The 21020-nt window shown below is 35.1% G+C and overlaps 1 protein-coding gene across 2 annotated transcripts in view; it reads left to right on the top strand.

Annotated features, from left to right (window-relative positions):
• Positions 1–21020, top strand: part of ltk (leukocyte receptor tyrosine kinase) — a 57625-nt gene that overhangs the window by 1811 nt on the left and 34794 nt on the right. For both annotated transcript variants that reach the window (XM_027172884.2, XM_027172882.2), the window contains exons 2-6: positions 13996–14094; positions 15549–15701; positions 16870–17095; positions 18628–18767; positions 19007–19150. In XM_027172884.2, the coding sequence (XP_027028685.2) occupies positions 13996–14094; positions 15549–15701; positions 16870–17095; positions 18628–18767; positions 19007–19150 (762 nt within the window). The remainder of the gene's footprint in view (positions 1–13995; positions 14095–15548; positions 15702–16869; positions 17096–18627; positions 18768–19006; positions 19151–21020) is intronic.

The following is a 21020-nucleotide window of genomic DNA, read 5'->3' as shown; positions in this document are numbered from 1 at the left end:
TCCAAAGAACTGACAGTGAACAAAGCCATCATTTGATCATTTGACAGAAATATCAAAACAAACCCATAGACTGAAAAATTAGGTGTGGCTAAATAAGCTATTTGGGATATACAGAGGGTTTAGCACAGGATATAAAGCACTGGTAATCCTTAAAAACGGGAAGATCAAATTACAGTCTAAAAAAAAAACACACACACATACAGCTCTGAAACATATGGAAAGCTGAGACAAATATTAGCTTGTACCAGAATAATAGAAAGACAAAAGCATTGAGAAAGGAAGGATATGATACTCATGATACTAAACATAACCAGGCATCGGCATGCATAACTGTGTTTGTTCAGAGATTTTGGAACCGAGTATTAAAAATGTCAATATAATTTATGATTACTTTTTTTTATGAGTGGGGGATTACTTTTGGTCCTTTAAGGTGGGGGAAGTGGAGTACCTGGATGTAATTAACCTTAAAATAAAGCTGAAAGTCTGAAAAACAGCTCAAAGTCAAAATATTTGTGGATCTGAATTTTTGTGAAATACACAGAACAATAACTAACTAAAAAATTAATTTTTCCACCACCAAAAATGTTCAGAGTTTGTAGTATTGTGAGAGGAGACATTATATGAATGCTGAAATGTCAAAGAAAGGTTTAAAATATAACTTATGTTTATTTAAACATTGGTAATTTGCTTTCCATGGGTGAGTCTCAGTCTAAGGATAAGATCCTAAAGGTTGTGTTAAATTCAAAATCCTTCCAGTGTGCTGGAACGTTCACAGTGTTCTAACTTACCAGTGTTTTAACTTGTCTACATGAGATACTAGGGATATACGTACTAGGGAGCTAGAGATCTGATTAAGACACACCCCTAGTCTTAAAACCAGATACGATTATTATAGCATAAACAAGAGATAAACCTCATGAATGGGGTTGGGAAAATCCTAAAGGATCCTAAAGATTACACTGGATAAATTATTCACAAATATTTGTACAAATATTTACCTGCTCAGAACATTACAGGCCAGACAGGACACATCTGCAACTGCACTATAGCTCTAAGTTGCTGTCATTTTATACGGCCCAATGGCTTTTATCATTCCGTGCATGTGCACAAAAAAAACACAAAACTACAAAACCAGCTTGAAAAGTTGTGTTGTTTTTTTTTTTGTGTGTGTGTGGTACAGTTCTTAGTTCCTTGTTATGTTTGATATGTGCTTTTAGTGAGATTGAATAAGCAGACATCAGGAGGCAGGAGATAAATGAAACTTGAGTTAATGTAACTCAGGGGGAAATTCACTGACTGCTTTGAGATCTTGAAATGATGAGATAGTCGATGTTGTACAGAGAATAGACCAGGGTAATAAGAAGAGCTGTCAGTCCGTTTGCAACCAGCACAAAGGACATGAATGCCTTTGCCGTTGTATGCCGTGGTATGCTTTATCCGTCCGCCCGTGCACCTGTCAGAGTTGTTGTACATGAAATGTCTTTCAAGGTGGTGTTCCAAGGCTGATTTAGATGTGCTGTTATTTTGCTTCTGCACCACATTCCATTTGAGCCACAAGCACGGCTCGACTTGACCCACCATCTGTCAAGTTACTAGAAACAACGAACGGTACTCATCTCTGTACCGATAACCAGGTAGTGGACTGGACTGAAATGCTCAGTCATTCGCTGTCTTCAATTAAAGACTGAAGATCTACATTTCATTATGCAATTAACTCTACAAAACAAATAAAAATATCTTAACCTGTAATCCTCTTCACCTTCAGCTCCTTCATTAACAAGGATTTAGATTGATAGTATTCTTAGACCTTGACCTTGAATTGAATTTGAAATTGCTAAATTGCTATTGGTTAACTTTTATATATATATATATATATATATATATATATATATATATATATATATATATATATATATATATATATATATATTATCTATTCATTTTTTAGGATGGGTTTTCACTATAGCAAACATCCAACCATAAAAAAAGGTCTGACTTACAACCGTAGTATAGTACCACCTACAAAACGTATGTTAATATGAATCATATTAAAAGAAAAAAACAGAGCTATACTAAACAATACTCATCAAATCAGCTACAGATCGAGCTTCATAAATGATAACAAGTGAACACACCCAGCTGAGGTTAATGGGTTTAAAGAGTTGTGCTCGGATAATATGGAAATTACAGTGATGTGTAATGCTGCGCAAGAGTTTTAAAACCCAACACTTTGGTTTTACTTTCATGTCAAATCCCCAGTAAGTAACACCAAACCGCACTAGAAAAGTACTTAAATGTATTACTAATGTCAGGTCAGAGATCATAGCGTTGGCTTACAAATGAAAGCAAAACATAAAAGAATGTAAAAAGAAAAGAACGTATTTTATTTCCACCGTGTGTTTGTTTGTTTTATTCCCAAAGTAGCACTTTGTGGCATTAATGCAATGCATGTATGTTGTATTAGTACAACATACATGCATTGCATTAATGCAATGCATGTATGTTGTACTAATACAACATACATGCATTGCATTAATGCAATGCATGTATGTTGTATTAGTACATCCTTGACTTTTATTCTCAGTATATTTTGATACAATATTCAAATGTCAATATATGATTAAGAATTGAAGCATCATTAATGCATATTTTATACCGAATGTTCAAACCCCAATCTTGACATGTAGTCCTTTACTTTGACATTTCTTTAAGTATGCAATTAGATGTGATGATAGATGTAACACAATACAGTATATGACTCATAGAAATTATTTATAGCAACATACCTTAACATACCATTTTTTTAATGTTATGGATAAAAATGCATCCATAATATATATAATATATATTTTGTTGTTTCGATGATTCCACAAGCTAATAAGGAATTCCTAAATGTAGCTGGCAGCGAGAGCTTGGACTGGGGTTAGCTGTGCTTTAATCTCTTGATCTTGTGCAGCTGAGTCCTGCACCAGCTACATCAAAGATGGTTGTTTTTTAAGGCTACAGGAAAGGATAGAATTGGGTTCAACTATAGCTGCTGAAAAGTGCATGCATTAATTAAGTGAGTTAATGCAAATGCAAGAAAAAGGTTTATTTTTTTAAAAGGTTTTAAGGTAAATTTCTTGATATGGGTATTAATATTTAAATTACAACATGTGCAATAGTCATAATTCCGTTGAACTGGTTGTCTGAAAGAAACACACACACACACACACACACACACACACACACACACACACACACACACACACATGCACGCAAGTTACTTTCCACAGTCATCGTTGCTGTGTTTCTTTCTAGTTTTGACACTTTTTGTGCAAATCTAGCTTTGTCATTCAGAGAGTAAGACCTCTGTCATCTTTCTTTGTGTAGAGTGCTATAGTAGTTAAAATACTCTTATGCTCAATCCAAAAATACCTTTAAAAAAACACAAGTATGCATTAGCAGCCCCTGTGCAACAACAGACCATTAATAAATTATTTCTAACAGGTGAATGGATCTCTTTGATGACACCAAAACCAGGTTCCTAATGGAAAAATGCTTTAACACTACCTTATATATATATATATATATACTGCGTCATGTAGCGTTTTAAAAGCGTTGGAATTTTATGTTGTGTTTATGTTTCTGTTATGTTGTTTTTCCCTCGTTATATATAATGGGGTCTTTACAAGTTATATCCAAAGGGCAAAAGATGTTGATTGAGCTTCTGAATATACTGTATGAAATGCATACATAGATTGTAATATTAATCACTGATGTATTACTTCTTCTCTGTAGACTCTCTGTCTTTCTGTGTCATGATAAAGACATACTGAAAGCACCTGCAGTGATGGATCAGGTGGGCTTTTATCATCATTTATATGGACTTCGATCTAAAAAGTAATTTCAGATACTTGCTTTTACCTTCAGGGTTATTTTTAGAGTAATTGTGGAGTTTGCCTTGATTGTTGAAGGTTAGGGTCAGAGTCACCTATTTTGCCCAAGACTGAAGGATGATTGTAGCAGAAAGAGTTGAAGAGTTAAACCATAATTGTTGCTCGGCATTATGCTTATTATGCTTATCATTCCATTCAATTCCATTTTTCGTATGGCTCTTTTGATGATGGACATTGTCGCAAAGCAGCTTTACATGAATATGAAAATTCAGAAAAAAATGTTTAATGTTTAAGATTTAATCCAAATATATCCCTAATGAGAAAGCCAAAGGCAATGGTGGGAAGTAAAAACTCCATCAGATATTATGAGTAAGAAATCTTGAGCGGAACAAGACTTAAAAAGGAGTCCATCCTCGTTGCGATTATAAATATGAGGATGACGCTATATTAAAAAAATATCCCTCTGTAACAAATTATGAGACAATATCTCCTAAGGCTAAACTTACACACACTACAGATTAGGTTTGTTCATTGATTTTCAGTATTATACAATGGGTACTGCAGCTGAAACATATTTAGCTACAGATATTTGTTTTATTAAAAAAAGTTATTTTATTGAAAATTCAATGTCAGTGCTTTTCATTGCATCTGCAAGCTTGGGGCTAGAAATCATAGTTCTGCATGGTAAGCAATGAAAAAAGGGATGAGGCATGACTTGCTACTCCTTATGTTATACAGTCCCATCTAAAATTATTGGAACATTAATACCAATTCATTGCTGTTGCTGTAAGCTGAAGACTTTTGGGTCTGAGATCAAAAGATGAATATGAGATGATAGATCAGAATATCAAATTAAATTTCCTGATATTTACACCTAGATGTGTTAAACAATACAGAACATTGTACCTTTGGTTGTGGGCAACCCAATTTTTAGTTGAGAGAATGTATATCTTTTTTAACAATAAATGCAGACCTCATAGTTGAAACCCAGGGCTCAAACCTAGAGTAGACATATCAGAGTTATGAACTGTTGGGAGGAATCATTAGAATTCAGATTCAATCCATGTGGACACAAGGGTAACATGCAAAATTCACAATAACCTGAGCTTAGGATCTAACCAGGGAACCATGTGCTTGTCCAGAGAGCCTCAGATTCTCGTTCTTGGCTGACACGAGAAAAACCTGATGTACTCTTCTGATGTTTAATGTGAACACTAACTGATTCTGTTGACCTGCATCTTCATCATTTTATCCACTGCACTATAACCACGACTGGCAGATTGGATAACTGCATGAATATGCAGGTGTTCACGAGTTCTTAAAAAAATAAAAAGTGATTATATGTAATATTAATGCCAGTTATTCATCATTTGACAGCTTTGAGCCTTATGGATTCTCTTTTTTTGTGTAGTGGATGACAGAAAATTTTTAATTATGCTCTTTCCATAGAACTGATGTAATAGATTCTACCAGTAATAAATGCTATTAAATCTTTGTCCTTATATACAAAACAAGATTGGTTTAAATAAAGTATACTATGAAGATTTTCTTATAAGAAAATATTGCTGTTTGTTGTCATTATGTCTGTGGGATCAGGATATATGCAAATAAATCTTCATTTAAAAAAAATGATGTTCTTTAAAGCTGCTCTGAGACAATGTCCATTGTTAAAAGCGCTACATAAGTTGAATCCGAACAAATCATAGAGAAATACGGGGATAGTGCGGGGATACTGAGATGCCTCCTGATCTATATGATGGACAGAACTACTGTATGTGTCTGCTAGGAGACAATTATAGGGAGGGTTTTCACTGACGACAGGAGAACAAAAGAAACATTTTACCCTCTAGTGGTTTGCCATTATTTGTATTGTTCATGTTGGGAAATGGTGGAGAAAGCTCTTTTTTTGTAATTAGTCTACAGAAGATCAGAGAAAGTAATGTACTTTCTTGGAATTTGTGTGTGTGGAGTTTCTCTGCATGCTCTTGCTGTGTCTGCATGGGCTTCACCAGTTTTCTCCCACCTCCCAAAAAACATACCAGTAGTTCCAGCGGCTAAGGTAGATTACTTGAAGGTGTGAATGCGTGTTCAAGTGGGGGTGTGTTTGATGCCCTGTAATAGTGAGGTATCTCATACAGGGTCTATTTCCATATGTGTGTTCTTTTCGCTGTATTCTTTCCTGTGTTTATTATAATTATCTTCAGAGTACTCTACACTTTAGTTCTTTCCCTGATGTAACCCATTCATTTTGACTCAGGAACAGCCTGTCGTGTCACCTTCTGTTTTGCAACATTAGAATCAAACTACATTTATTATTTAATTGAGAATGATATGAATGTGATCTGAATGCCATGTCACAGATTCTATTTGATTATCATAGACAACTGTGCATCAAGATGTTTGAGGAATAAGACTTTATTCCTGAACATTGTTTTGGTTGGAAAAATAATTGCCACATGGCAACCATTGTCTAATTGCTAATTCGAGCAAGTCATCCCAAAACAATGTACATATTTAAAGAGTAATTAGTGGAACTGAAGTGCTGAATGAATCCCAGTTGTTTTTAATGATTGAATTAATGATTGAAAGCAAATGTCCACAGACTGAAGTTGTGGAATAAATTGTATCACAATCAAGCTCAAGTGTTTCTATGTGTCATATAAGTCGAATAAAAACCTTTTTTTGGTAAAGTATATAATTTTTCTTTCAGTGCCTGCATTTATATATCTGGATTGCTCTTGAATCGATTCTAATTTATGTCTCAATCTCATTCATGTCCACAAAAAGATGCACTGGGAGTAGAAACGAACGGACAGTTTGACATTTATGTTCAGACGTTTGCAGAGATCTTGCTACCTTTTTGAGGTGAACTGCAGTCCCTGATCTGATGCCATGTCCTCAGGTAGCCCATAGTACCTAAATACTTCTTTTAAGATTACTTTGGCTTTTCTATGGAAGTTGGAGCTTTCGGAGGCACACAGTGCAACAGGTTTTAAATAAACAGAAAAATAATGTGGTTGGTGTTAACATGTGGAGGCATGTGATGAAACTGGAGGACCAGGGTCATCATGGTATGGGTCAGAGGTTGAATGAGGCCTTGTTGCAGTTGGCACAAGGTGCAAATTTTTACATCTTAAGCCAGAAACCACCACCTGACTTTGTTTTTTTATACCTGGATATTTAGAACTCCTTCAGAACACATTCTATCTTTTGGTCTTGGGCGCACTGGTTGTTTCAAGACTTCTTGTTGAGTTTTTTCAATGTTTTGACATTGAAAAAAACGACATTGGTTTTTACATATTCCAGGTTGAGGTTATCTGAATGAGAACGGCCAGTGTCGCCATTCCTCATGGGCACCTTGGATTGACGTAAATACTGTAATTTCTCTGAGCCAAGGACAGATGTCCAGAAAACAAAGCACATTAATATAGTTGTGTTACGTTACAATGACATAGATGATCTTTGGCCTAGTTCAGGGGTCGGCAACCCGCGGCTCCAGAGCCCCAAGTGGCTCTTTCATCACTCTGCTGCGGCTCCCTGTAGATTTGGAAAATAAATATTTAATTGAAATTTATTTTAGTTAGTTACTTTAAAAAAAATAAATAATTCTAAATCCTAAGATTATGATGCTCTTGTAACATTAAAATAAGCCTTGTTTAATTTTTTTTCATAACTGCCGACTTGCGAAATTGAAAATTCAATTCAGTTCAGATCAAGCTTTTCAACCCCAGGTAGTCAAACATGGATAAATGCAAGAAAAGAAAAGTTTCTGAAGAAAACAGAACATTTAATAAGATGTGGACAGATTCATTTGCTTTTACTGCTAACGAGAGTGGCTTCCCAGTATGGCTAATGCTGCAGCTGGCAAGTTAAAATTTTGTCATGAATACGAAGAGGACTCAATTAGACATTGAACATTTTATTTGAAAGTAACCTTCAACCCAGCATCTTTTTGTTAAGGTTAGTTCAAACTGTTCAAAATATTTTTGTTTGCCTGCAGAAATAAAATTTTGTTTACTCGGTAGCAGTTCATTGATTTCATAAATGCAACACACCAGGGGCGGTTCTAGGGTTTCATCTATAGGGGTTTTAGCCCTCAGTGAGAATTTAAAAGAAGAAGAGTTTTATATTATATATTATATGACTACATAGTAAACCAAAATGATATTATTTAAAATGGCAAAAGTGGACACCAAAACTTTATACATGCTGTAATGATGACAGTCTTGAATCAAATCAGTTCATGTATGTGGGCATTCTCTACAAACAGTGTGTCCAATGAATGCAGTCATTAATAAAAAAAAATATTCACAAGACAAAGATAATCAATAAATGTTATTTTTATTTAATATTGAATGGATTGTTTACATTAATATTTTGTTTGTGCTATCAACTCTGGTAATAAGAATAGTGAAATTTCAATGCTTTTGGTTGCCGTCTTTGCGGATATCCGCCAATTAACGTTATAGATAAACGCCTCCAGCTCTGACTGCGCGTGCACGCTGCGCGTACCTGAGTAAGAAAAAGTAAGAAAAAAAATCGCTCTTGGATCAAACTGATAAATAATTTTCTTTCCCATCGACGACATGTCCTGCATTTTTACGTCATTTTTATTGTTTATTTATGAAAGTAAAATTATACTTATAGTTTTAGGGTGGCTGAGATCACAGACAGGGGGCCGAAACCACCCTAAAAAAGGTCTAGAACCGCCCCTGCAACACACTACAGTTTTTTCTATACTTTCCATAAAGGTAAAAAACGATATATGCAGTGTTATCTTCATTTTAGATGTCAAAAGGGTTTTGTGGCTCCCTGTGTTTTTTTTTCTGTGGGAAACGGGTCCAAATGGCTCTTTGAGTGTTTAAGGTTGCCGACCCCTGGCCTAGTTAGACAGCACCTAGGAGTTTTGAGGAGTTGAAAAGCACGGTCGAATCTTCATTGTCCATTGTCCAAACTCCAGGAATCTGGGGTCATATACAGATATCCGAATAACTATACAATAGCAAAGTTTTCACCAAGTCTCAAGTTCATGAATCTTTTACATGTTGCAGAGAGAAAACGATATAGATAGGATAGAGAAGAGTTCAAATTTGAGGTGAGCCCTCAGGTGGAGGACTGTCCATGACGTGAAGAATTCTGCTTATTATCCACCCTGATTCATATTGTACATTTAATTATTTGTAATATGAGTTTTAATTTGTATCTGTTTATGCTTATACTGAGTTTTGTAAATCCTTATTTTCAATACAGCTGTGCTTTGTTTGGAAAACAATTTTTTTGGCATTTTTTTAATTGCACTTTTTCTGTATTTTATCAATTATTGTATTTTATCAATTTGTGGACACAACAAACAAAAAACAAACAAACAAACAACCTAACCAACCAAAAAAAAAATAATTAAATAATGGCAACATGCAGGCATCTGTCTCTGGATCACTTTGACTCATTTTACATCTTTGTTTACTGTAATTAATTAACCCAATAACAGAAAAACAAAATTATTTCCTGTTATAAGGTCTTAACAACTATGTGAAGAGCAAAGATGTCTTTGGATGAATCCTGAAAGATTATTTACTGTACCTGGAGTTTCTCTATGTTGTTTGTTAACCTAAGATTTCCTTAGTGTCTGTATTATTATTTATTAGGAATGATTTATTAATAAATGAATACTACATTTTAAACTTGTCAAACACAATAGACAACTGTTAAAATATGTCCTTTTTTCTGCCAATTATAATTGATCATTGTGTATTCGAAGGCAGATCACATGCTGTGCTGTCACATGATGCTTACTGAGGCCTGAAATGTCAGTCTATTTTGGCTTCCTCTCTATTTAGTCCACGCATTGATAGTGTGGTAATAAACTTCATTTCAAAATCTGTCAATGTCTATTTCCATCATTATTATCCACTTTATTAAGTCTATATTCATAACCCCAGAGACTTCCTATCATTAGTGAACAGAGTTAAAGCTTGCATCTGATTGCCTGAAGCTCCGGATAGACAGCAAACCGTGAAATACTGCAAATATCTTCTTTTTTATAGTTGCTATAATATGCTTTTAGTACTGTGTGTTTGACCCATACTGTAAAAATGAGATAACTCTTTTCTCATGATACTGATTATGAAAGGAATAAAACTCACCAGCACATGCTGTCATAGAAAAACATCTATGAGGGTGTGAAGTGTGTTACGACCCCACGGTGGATCATTTTTTTAACACAGAGAGTTCTCATGTAGTTTGCCTTTTATACTATAGTGAATTTGCCAGTGACATTTCAATGTGTTCAATAAATGTTATTAATAAATATAGTAAATTAATATACATCATTTAAATTCTGTTTTCAGAAATCTCAAGAAAATTCAAGGAATGACACGCTAAAAACACTATGGAGTAAATGCTAATTGCTTACGCTGAATAAAGTATAAAATATTTGCCTAGGACATTGAATCTTAAATCTGGCATGTAATGTTTTCTTCACACGGCAAACCTTCCCGGAATCATGCCTATAGAAGGAAAAAAATAACAGCACTGAGCGTGTGTAATTCAATGAAATCATTCTGTTTCCTGTTGTCCATGAGCAGCCTAACAATGAGCCCAGCAGGTAAAATAGGAAAACAACAGTCGTTTGAGAACAGTTTCACTATGCCTGAGCACACACTCATGCCTGACTCAATTGTCTGGAAAGTTAATTGCTCTACTGTATTCAGGTAACCCACTGGTCTCTTAAAGGGCAAGAGCATTGTGATTTGCAGTAATCTGATTGATTTGGTTGGATATATATAGCATTTATATAGCATTTTCTCATAGATTAAAGTTGCTCTATGTTAATCTTCATCCTAAAGCAAAGTAATCACATATGAATCACTTAAATATTACAGTTCTAGCGTTTGGTATGTGCAAAAACTGAAGCAGTCCGTCACTGGATTTTTTATTTTTATTTTTTTAACTGACATTGCAAAGTTTTATGATTTATTAAAGTAATACAATCAGAGAGTTTGTTCTCATATTTGGGGATGTGGTATCTTAGTGTTGATGGTGTTGGCCTACTGAGCAGAAGGTTGCAAGTTCAAATCCCAGGGCTGACACTGCTGGGCCTCTTTTTTTTTAATTTGCATTCATATTATTTGCACTTAAATGAACGCACCACAGTCATTAATAGATTACACTGTGTGGTTGCCCTAGACAGCTGTTTCTGCAGCCCTATCGCTAGTATCTTGTCATAGCTGCTCTCACAAACAAGTCTGTACTGTAAGTTTGGCACATTTCCTTGTGACTTTCTCTCATGCCTTCTTGCTATCCACACTGATTAAAGGCTAAGAGGGCTCTCTGGACTAACTGTAACTTGCACATTTCTCATGTGACAGGCATTTAATCAGTCAGACACTTAAGGATCTCACTCATTGCCTTCTGTATGGGGAGACAGGGACGAGATTAATAGGCTGCCTGTGTGTGGGTGTTTTTGTGTGTGCATTCACGTGTATGTAACTCAGAGTGCTGCTGACTGCAGCATACATGGCAATAAATAAGTACTAATATGTAGCTCTATAATGCTAACATTTATTTTTTTTCCTGGTTCTACCAATCAGCCACTCTTGCAGAAGTGGCATTCATGAAAGAGACTTAAGAGCAGAAAGCTCTGTGCTGTTTCTGTGGCTGTTAGCTTACTGTATAGCGTTTATCGCGCGCACACACACACACATACACACACACACACACACACACACACACACACACACACACACACACACACACACACACACACACACACACACACACACACACACACACACACACTTACACACTATGGGCAATTCAGAGATGCTATTCAGCCTAATAGATGTGTCTTTGGACTGCAGAAGAAACCCACAATGCACAGCAAGAATGTGCATCTCAACTCCACACACAGACAGACAGGAATTTCTAAGCACTAAGGAAAAAGTCTCCAGTTGTTACATTAAAATTCTCAAAAGAGTAGATTTACTATTATTTACCAGATAACAAAGATACAGCACTTAATTTACATTTATGGCATTTACATATGGCATTATGGCAATGTACAAAAGTTAAATTAAAACTTGTTTAAAGCAAGTACTTACAGTTACAGTACCAGTAGTAAGTAATACAGTACTATAGAAAGTACTACTAAGTACTATAGGTCTGTACAAGAACTAATTAGGTACAAACTGAATTAAAGCATGTCATTTGTTTTTTTGTTAAGTGTTTGTGACAAATGTCAGCACCAGCAAATTGAGAAATGTGTGGTATAAGATCAAACCACTTCTCTAGACAAATATTAAAATGCTGCATTTATTCTATTTTCTTGTCTATAGTATGGGTGATTCTGGATCTTGAGGAATAACAAAGGAATTGTTAAAGGATTAATTAAAAATCAAACAAACATGTAGACAAAAGACATGTAAAAGTTCCCAAATATGCAAAAAACAACTGACTGCAAAAACAAATATTTTTATTTGCAAGTTTATTCCAGCTTGTAAAACTTAATGGTTCTTATAAAGCAAAGCCAAGGGTTTAGGATTCATCAGGATCCAATTAAACCCAAATAAGTACATTAGTGTGTGAGCAGGGTTTCTTTCAAAGTCTCAAGAAACATGCTGAAAGGTGGGTTAAATGACCTCTAGGTATGATGGTGTGTGTGTGTGTGCGTGTGTGCGTGTGTGTGTGTGTGTGTGCGTGTGTGGACTTGGCTATTGTTCCTCTTATCTTTCATTCTCACCTTAAATATTATATTAATGAGGAATACCATATCATTAAGGAGTGCTCAAACAAAGTAGCTTTTGCATATGCAATTTGGAGGAAAATATTATTTCTGTAGTTTATTATCTTGTAAAGATGTTGAGATATCGACAGTCACATGTTGTTGTGCTTGTCTGAGCGCTAATGCACAACATGTGGTGAATAAATTATATAATTATATAAATTATATGAATATGTCCCAATGTGGCTTTTGTTTCTTATATAACCAAAGCACAAAGACATCAGATTCTAGTTGTGTAATTCATTACATCTTGGATGGTTATAAGATTTGATTTTCATTGGACTCAAAGAGAAATTTGTAGCCACTTTGCCCTTTGTCAGCTGAAGACTCTTTCCATATGTAGTATGATGACTGGTGGTGTACTTCCTTAATAGGTCTGTTGTACACCACGTGCAGCTGATTCTTATCAGGAGAAATCTGCTGTAAATAAGCTGCTTCTTTCAAAGGACAGAACAGACTGGATGCACTAATTTGGTTATGGATGTATCACAGTAACTAGACGTGTCTTTAGTCCACAAGGGTGCTGAACGTGACCGATCATAGGTGTGGAGCATTCAGCCTTTCTTTTGAGACTTCCCCGCCCTTGTAAGGCTTAATGATGTATTTGACTTCCAAGCAGAGTGTCGTTCAAAATTTTGCCACGACCGACATCTGTGATTTTACCTCCGGGCTCAGACTCACTAATGTGCCATCAAACAGCAGGTTCTCGCACTCTCTTTAAAAGTTGTTATGTGAACATGTGTAGACACTGTTTTGCTTTGTCTGCTAAATTGATGTGAACGACAGTGGATTAGTGTGGGCCTTTTTTTTTCAAGTTATAAACCTAGGCTTGATTTTTCTTGTTAATGATTTGATTTATTTGTGGTCGTAAAAAAAAAACAAAAAACAAAAAAAAACAAGGCTCGGCGCTGATGTTTCAAGTATTATATGGTTGTGATGAAATAGATAATAGAAGATATGGACACTCACTCTTTCTCTCTTCCTCTGCATCCCTCTTTAAAGGTCAGATCATTATTTTATTAGCTGGCTATTTATTTCAGAATAAAGAAAAAAATAGAAGGAACTGCAAGTTGTGATTGTCAGTATTCAAGTGTTTGGTTAAGCAAGGGTAAAAATACTATGTCGAAATGAAGGATGTGGAAACAAGCTGCTTTATTCTAAATAATGAAAAAACAGCCTTAGTAAATGAACTTGTATAAAGAAGTGTTTTGAACCTGCATGAGAGAAAATGGTTTCTAATAAAGTACTGTTGTCAAATCTCTCTCTCTCTCTCTCTCTCTCTCTCTCTCTCTCTCTCTCTCTCTCTCTCTCTCTCTCTCTCTATCTCTCTCTCCACAGTGATCAGGATCACCCTTGCTCTCTTGGATAGAACTGTAGAGGCAAGTTTTCCATTGCTGTTAAATCCTCATCACTCCAGTCCAGCAGAAGCAAGCCGAGGTAAAACACAGGGCTCTTTTTCCACTTCTGCAACGGGATCCTGAAAAAAAATAATAAATTACATGGTCAGGATTAAGCAACGCCAAAAAACAGAACAGAAATAATAGAAATATCACAGTTCTAGCGTATATACAGTACATTCCTGTATTCCTGTATATTTAATGTCAATAAATGTCTTCTTCTTCTTCTTCTTCTTCTTCTTCTTCTTCTTCTTCTTCTTCTTCTTCTTCTTGTGCCTATCCATGAAAATAAATGTTTTGGATGACATACATATATACAGTATCAATACAATTATTCTACTGCATTTGTTTTGATGTAATAGAATTTTAATAGTACATTACAGAGCAATGGAAATATTCACAAAAAGCTTAATACCTTATAGTTTTTCTGTTCCAAGCACATGCTATTGCTAATAATTTCATTAATCCAAGTATTAAAACTGATTTATTATTCTGGCTTGTAGCAGCTGCTGAAAAACGTTTTTCTTTATTAAAAAGACAAAGTTGGAAAGGTTGGAGTGGAAGACCTTTAGGATGAATTTGAACACTCAAGGCCTCCTCACCTAAAATCAGTGCCTGAACTCATCAATGCTCTTATAGCTGAATGATAAGAAATCCCCACAATCATGCTCCAAAATCTAGTGGAAAGCTGAGCAGAGCTTATAATATTTATAATTAAATTAGTTGGTTGATTTTTGATGTTCTAGGATTAAAGAAGAATATTTCTTTAAAGCAATGTAGTGATATTCTTTTTTCTTTTTCATATTTTTTCATATCTTTCATATCTTTTTCATATTCTTTTTCTTTTTTTGAGACAAACACTATCGATTTTTTCCCCAAAGATTTTATGTTGGAACAAGCAGAAATGCTGAAAATCTCACAGACACACATCACAGACTGTTATTGTTGGCTGCCTATTTCAGCAAAATCACATTAACGTCAAAATAGTTAAAAGCTGTCTTTCACGAAGGCATCATTTTTCGAAAGATTGCTTGTGCCGTTCGGTTTTCTATAGATGACATTTTTAAAGTCACGAATTAGGTCTTTGTACTGTGTGTGTCTTTGAACAGTAAATTGTGTTTTGATTGCTGTTTTATTTTAGCAAGAGCCATTTTCTGTCATATCAAAAGCATTTGAGAGAATTCTAAAGTCTTTCTTGAAAACTTGAACTTAAAGATAAAATACATAGATTCCTTCAATTGAACAGATATAATATATTTTTTTTTTTTTACAATGGAAAACCTTGGCGATATGACCGTTAATGTTGATAAGCTTGGCTTAATATGGGTGTGGAGATATTTCACTGGGTGTTGCCATTGTAAAGCAGTTTTCATGCTCTTACTTCTAATGCAGACGTTATTGTACGCAGTAGTTCAGTGTTGTTTTTTTCACCACCCCACTTGAAAAAGTGTGTCGTGTTTTCTCCATAATGTAGCTCATTTTTTCCACCCACAGTCCTCACCTCCTGTGATTTTGAATCTCCTTGTTCCTGGATCGTGTCCAATCACAGTGCTCGTGGAGATTGGTATATCACATCACCTCAGCAACATTGGAACGGACAACGGGGTGTCCAACCAGTCACAGATCACTCGACTGGACAATCTAAAGGTATTCGTATGAATGGTTTTTGCATGGATTCATGGTGCTCTTAACTATTTGTTACAACAGATGAGAGGGTAGAACCCAGAAGCAGAACACAGAGCTGAAGACAGGAATTCTTACAAGTTTTATTGATAGGTAATGACAGTAGAGGTGTGTGTAGGAACGGTGAATTTGGGACTCTGTATTCTGAAGCATGCAGCAAGTGTATTGAGGTGGAGCCAGAGAAGCTCAGGGAAGCAGGGGTTGGACATCAACTGAGTGACTGAGGGTTAAGGGCCTTGCTTAGGGGCCTAGGATTTGAGATTGCAACCTTCCAATCGGTGGTCCAACATGTTAGCCACTACGCTACCACATCCCACACATGGACACGAAGCACAGGAAGAAATAGAATTACACCAAAGCAGAGAATAATTACAAAAGGGGCTTTTATGGTTGATAATACACTGTAACTGTATTTGAAGAATCTGGTTTATATGCACTGCAGTCTGATGAGGAGATAGGAAGCAGGTGTGTACGCAAAGCAGTTAGAAAGTGGCACAAAGTAGAACGCAACACCCAGAGACACACAAACACAAACTGAGGAAGAAAAAACACAGGAAACATAAAAAGAACTGAAAAAAAGGGAATGGGGAAACAAACAGGAACCTAGTCCAGACCATAACACTCTGCCCTGAGACAAACGTGAGATGATATGGTATATTATCAAAGTTTACCATCACCCATTTCATTCTACTTTTTTATGAATTGAGTTTATGGAGTAAAACTTACGTTTTACAAATGTTCCTCTGGTAAATTGTTATCGATTGTGTGTTTTATAAAAATATCTGCTTTGCAAAAACATTTATAGGCTTTCACAATTATTGCAATAATTATCTTTTCTGCAAATTGTTTTTTGATTGGAAAGAATACTTATTTTCCAGCAACTATGATAATAAATATAATTATCGATAATAAAAATAATATTTGCCAATGTGTAATGATTTTCTGGATTTGTTTTTAATGGAATAATATGTATTCCAGCATTCATAAAGCAAGGCCATCAAACAAGGCTTGAATTTAGATTTTTGACTGTTGTTATTCTCTGTGATGCAATCATTAGAAATTAATTTGATAATTTTCCTGACAGAATAATTAGATTTTTGCAAAAACTTCTCCTCTGCTTTCTTTCCCAAAGGTCACTTCCTGGCTCTGAGGCCTGTCTCTTCCCTCTGGGCTTCTGGGAGTTGCACATTCCACATTGCAAGTCCTATAGTGCAAAACAGTGGCCCACAGTGTCAGCTTCGTCTGGCTTACTTCCAGTCAGCACCGAAAACAGGAAACTTGTCTGTCTCCATAAAACTCACGGATTCTGCAATCGGCAGCCCACTGACTTCAGTCAACAGTGAAAAATCTGGCAATAGGTTAGAGTCGGTTCTTGTGGTTTTGTGCAGTCGAGTATAATCTTTAATGCCATTGGGCTGCACAGTAAAATAAATATTTTCAGTTAATTTAGATTAATTCAATTTTTACAGTGCTTTTAGCAACACCCACTGTCAAACCCAAGCCAGAGGCAACAGTGAAGGAAAAACACAGGAAAAACTATCTGAGATGAAATGAGGAAGAAATTTAGAGAGAATCATTTACTTCATGCTTCATTCATGTTTCACTAGGTCTATATTTTCAGTGATTAACACAGTCGTACGTTTTGATTTATTATTATGCAAAGGTATTGATCAATCCAGATAATGACTAATGATTCATTATACAAATTCAAGCAAAATACATCTGTATAGTGTATACTTTTTAAAACAATACAAATGTTGTTTTTAGCCTAAACAATGAAATGAGTTTATGCTGATGCATACAGCATAGAATTTTGCACACTTTACCTTTAGCTCACATTAAATCTCGCTTTGTTCTGTCACAGGCTTTCCATCGCTGTTGCTGATTTAATCATTAGATCTTTACAAAGTTGCACAAATGAACCGAACACTGACATGTTTGGCTTAATAGCAGAGTCACATGTACAGTAGCCACTGTTCTGCAAATAAACCAAATGAATGTCATCTGAAAGTCCTGTTATGGAAATGTGCTCAGTATTGATTTCCTTAGTTTGGCTGAAGCTTGTCCAAGATGAATGGATGCATTTTGTTTCTAAAAGTAGATACCGATACGTCTTTGTAATTGGTTTTGACAGATGGCTTAAAATGGTTTGTGATGCAATGCAATTTGGAAAAAAGCAGTATGGTAAATAATGGAACCAATACTCTTATACTCACTGTCTGTTTAAGAACACTCTGGGTTTGTATGGCTCAGTGCCTAAGAACGTGCAGTGCTCCATCAAACAAATCAGATTTAGTGGCTGCACTAACTGAAGTTATATAAAAGGTTAAGTTGAGTTACAATCCAAGTGACTCTAAAGATACAGTATGGCAATGCTAAAGGAAAATTTATCGAAAGCATCAAATCTTTATACTGTATGAGTTCATTGTTTTTAAACACACTGAAGTGAAATGGCCAATGTTATATTTGGGACTTGAGGGCCAAGATGATGGAAAACTAATAAAAATAGCAAGAGGAGAAGTCAGTGTATATTATTTTAATGCAACTAAAACGTTTGATAATACTTTATTTACATTTAATTCCATACAAACACAACAGGATCTGTGAAATCTATTTCACAAGCGATTTAAAATACAACAATGCATAAAAGATCTGGTCAGTTTGTCAGGAACATTTCTATTGTTCACTAACGATGTTCACAAATTATGATAGGAGATTTTCTTTCTTTGTTGAATATCTACATTCTCTGTAATTGACAAGACAGCAGTCCAATAGCATTTTTTTTATAAAAATGAAAGTGTTTATTATTGAGCATATACAGTATATATATACAATATATATAAACATGTTTGTATTCACGGGTGCACATTTTTAATGTTTTATGGCCCAGGGCATCTTGGGAGGTATTGGAGGCATCAATAGGGAAAAGGGATGAGCCTTTCCAGGTAACAGTGCAGTACACGTCTTGTAGTGGTCACGACTTTGGACTATTGGCCATTGATTCATTGGAGCTGAAGGACTGTAATGTGGGTGAGTATTTTATGAAATGAGATTTTTCACTTCAGCTCTTGCAGCTGGTTTCTATGTGAGACAAATATGTGCTTGAGAAGCATGTTTGAGAGCTTCTAAAGCTAAGGAGATATTGGTTGCTTTAGTTATCGGATGTTATGATGAATATATGACCATTTCCATTATTAGTCATTCACTTGAATTAATCTCGCTCCCTTTCTGAATTCCTTCCCTTGCTTTCTCCCTCTTCATCTCCTCAGAAAGCAGACCTTTGAACCAGTTGGCTCCCGATTGTGTGGAGAACTCAGCCACACGCTGTTATTTGGGAGGCTGTATAGATAAAAGCAAAGTGTGTGATTTCCACAGTGATTGCCCTCTAGGCGAGGATGAAGGATTCATTTGTGGTGAGTTGGACAGTGCTTTTGAAAGGTTCTATAGGTCAGTAGAGGATTTGGACAACATATTATTGTGTAACATCTGTTTGCAAATGAATGTAAAAGGTTGCCAGAATTAAAGCCCTGTAAAATATCCCATAGTCTTTGCAACATCATTTTGAAAATGTCAAGCTAGATGCTCTTAAGCTGTACTCATGCATGAAAAGAAGAAAAATAGAAAATAGACTATGTGTGTGGTTTTCTTTTTATTAAAATTTTTACTTGCACAAATATATCTTTATATAAATTATTATTTTTGGTATAATAATAATAATAATAATAATAATAATAATAATAATAATAATAATAATAATAATAATAATAATAGTTCTTCTTCTTCTTCTTCTTCTTCTTCTTCTTCTTATTATTATTATTATTATTATTATTATTATTATTATTATTATGTTTACAACAGTACTGTGTCTCTTTGATTATCAGCATTGTCAGTCTCTGTCTGTCTCTTTTACCTGAGATTAAAATCACTGTCACATTTAAACACAAGCCTCATCACCATCACTTCACACAAAGAGCTTTATTGAGCTCTGGTCTGTTTGTTTTCTCTCATTTGGGAAATAAACACTGATTGACTCAGGCATTTCTGTTCTGTAGGCCAAATGTCTTGTTATTAATGCCTTTTTATTAGGTCACATAAACATTATGTGAAACTTAAACTTTGTCCAATGTGATCTGCACAGAGCACAGAGTGTTTGAATGCTCGTTTGTGTTTTGATGATGATGTGTCTATTAAAGCAACCAACAAAATGCAAGTGAAAATGAAAAACAAATGAAATAAATACAATAAACTGGTTGTTTAAGTGTGCACATTCTATAACTACTTACTGTATAATACTATGTTTTTTGGATAAAAATCTTACCCAACTTTGCACATCTTGATTTGATTTTATCTTTCATGGAACATCCTGTTCTTGGCCCTGTCACTCTGGTGCTCCATTTTTTCTACTTGTTGATGGCCTTCACATGTTCTATGGTACATCAAATGTTTTCCAATGGTTTTTTACCCCTCTCCTGAATCATTTTCTCACTGAGACCCTGTAATTGCTTTGAAAGCTCTTTGCAGACATGGCTTCAACAGTCAGATGAAACCATAAAGGTGTCAATAAAATTCTAAAAGAACATCTGATCTTTTTTTGGGATTAATCAGAATCACTTGATTGAGGACATGTTTATGATAAGTATTTTTGAACATGAGTTTAAATGTGACCGTGTCGTTCTGAGCACAGTCACATGGCTTTTTATAAAAGGGTGTGCACACTTATACAGCTAGTTTAAAATTTTACTGGTTCAAACTGACTGCTGAAGCCATGGTCTGTAAAGGGTTTACAAAGCAATTATGGGGTCTCACTTAGAAAAAGTATTAAGGGAGGTGTACAAAAAAAAAAACTTCCAAATTGTTTGATGTACCATGGAAGATGTGAAGTCCATCAACAAAAAATGGGGAAGATGGAGCAACAGATCGTAAATACCAAGAACCAAGGATGGCCTTCTAAAAAAAAAATTGAACACAATATTAGTTATGGGATACGTACACATATACAAGCAGGATATTGTATAAGTAAAAAAAAAATAGATTTTTTTTCTAACTGATTGTGTTGGCTGTCTAGAAAATTCTAATAAATGTATTATTGAATTTGCATTTTACACAAATTTATCATGTCCTATAAGTACATATGTTGTCTAATGTACAGTATCTGTTTCCCCAGAAGTCCCAGTTCATACACATAATACAACTGTCTAATTTATTGTAATTTATTTAGTAGTCAGCTATCCTTATAAGAAATGAAAGATCACTTTTGGCAGTCTGCATTTCAATGAGAATGCA

This window comes from Tachysurus fulvidraco, chromosome 12, assembly GCF_022655615.1.
Source record: "Tachysurus fulvidraco isolate hzauxx_2018 chromosome 12, HZAU_PFXX_2.0, whole genome shotgun sequence".
NCBI classification, from domain to species: domain Eukaryota; kingdom Metazoa; phylum Chordata; class Actinopteri; order Siluriformes; family Bagridae; genus Tachysurus; species Tachysurus fulvidraco.
This window is presented reverse-complemented; position numbering and strand designations above follow the sequence as displayed.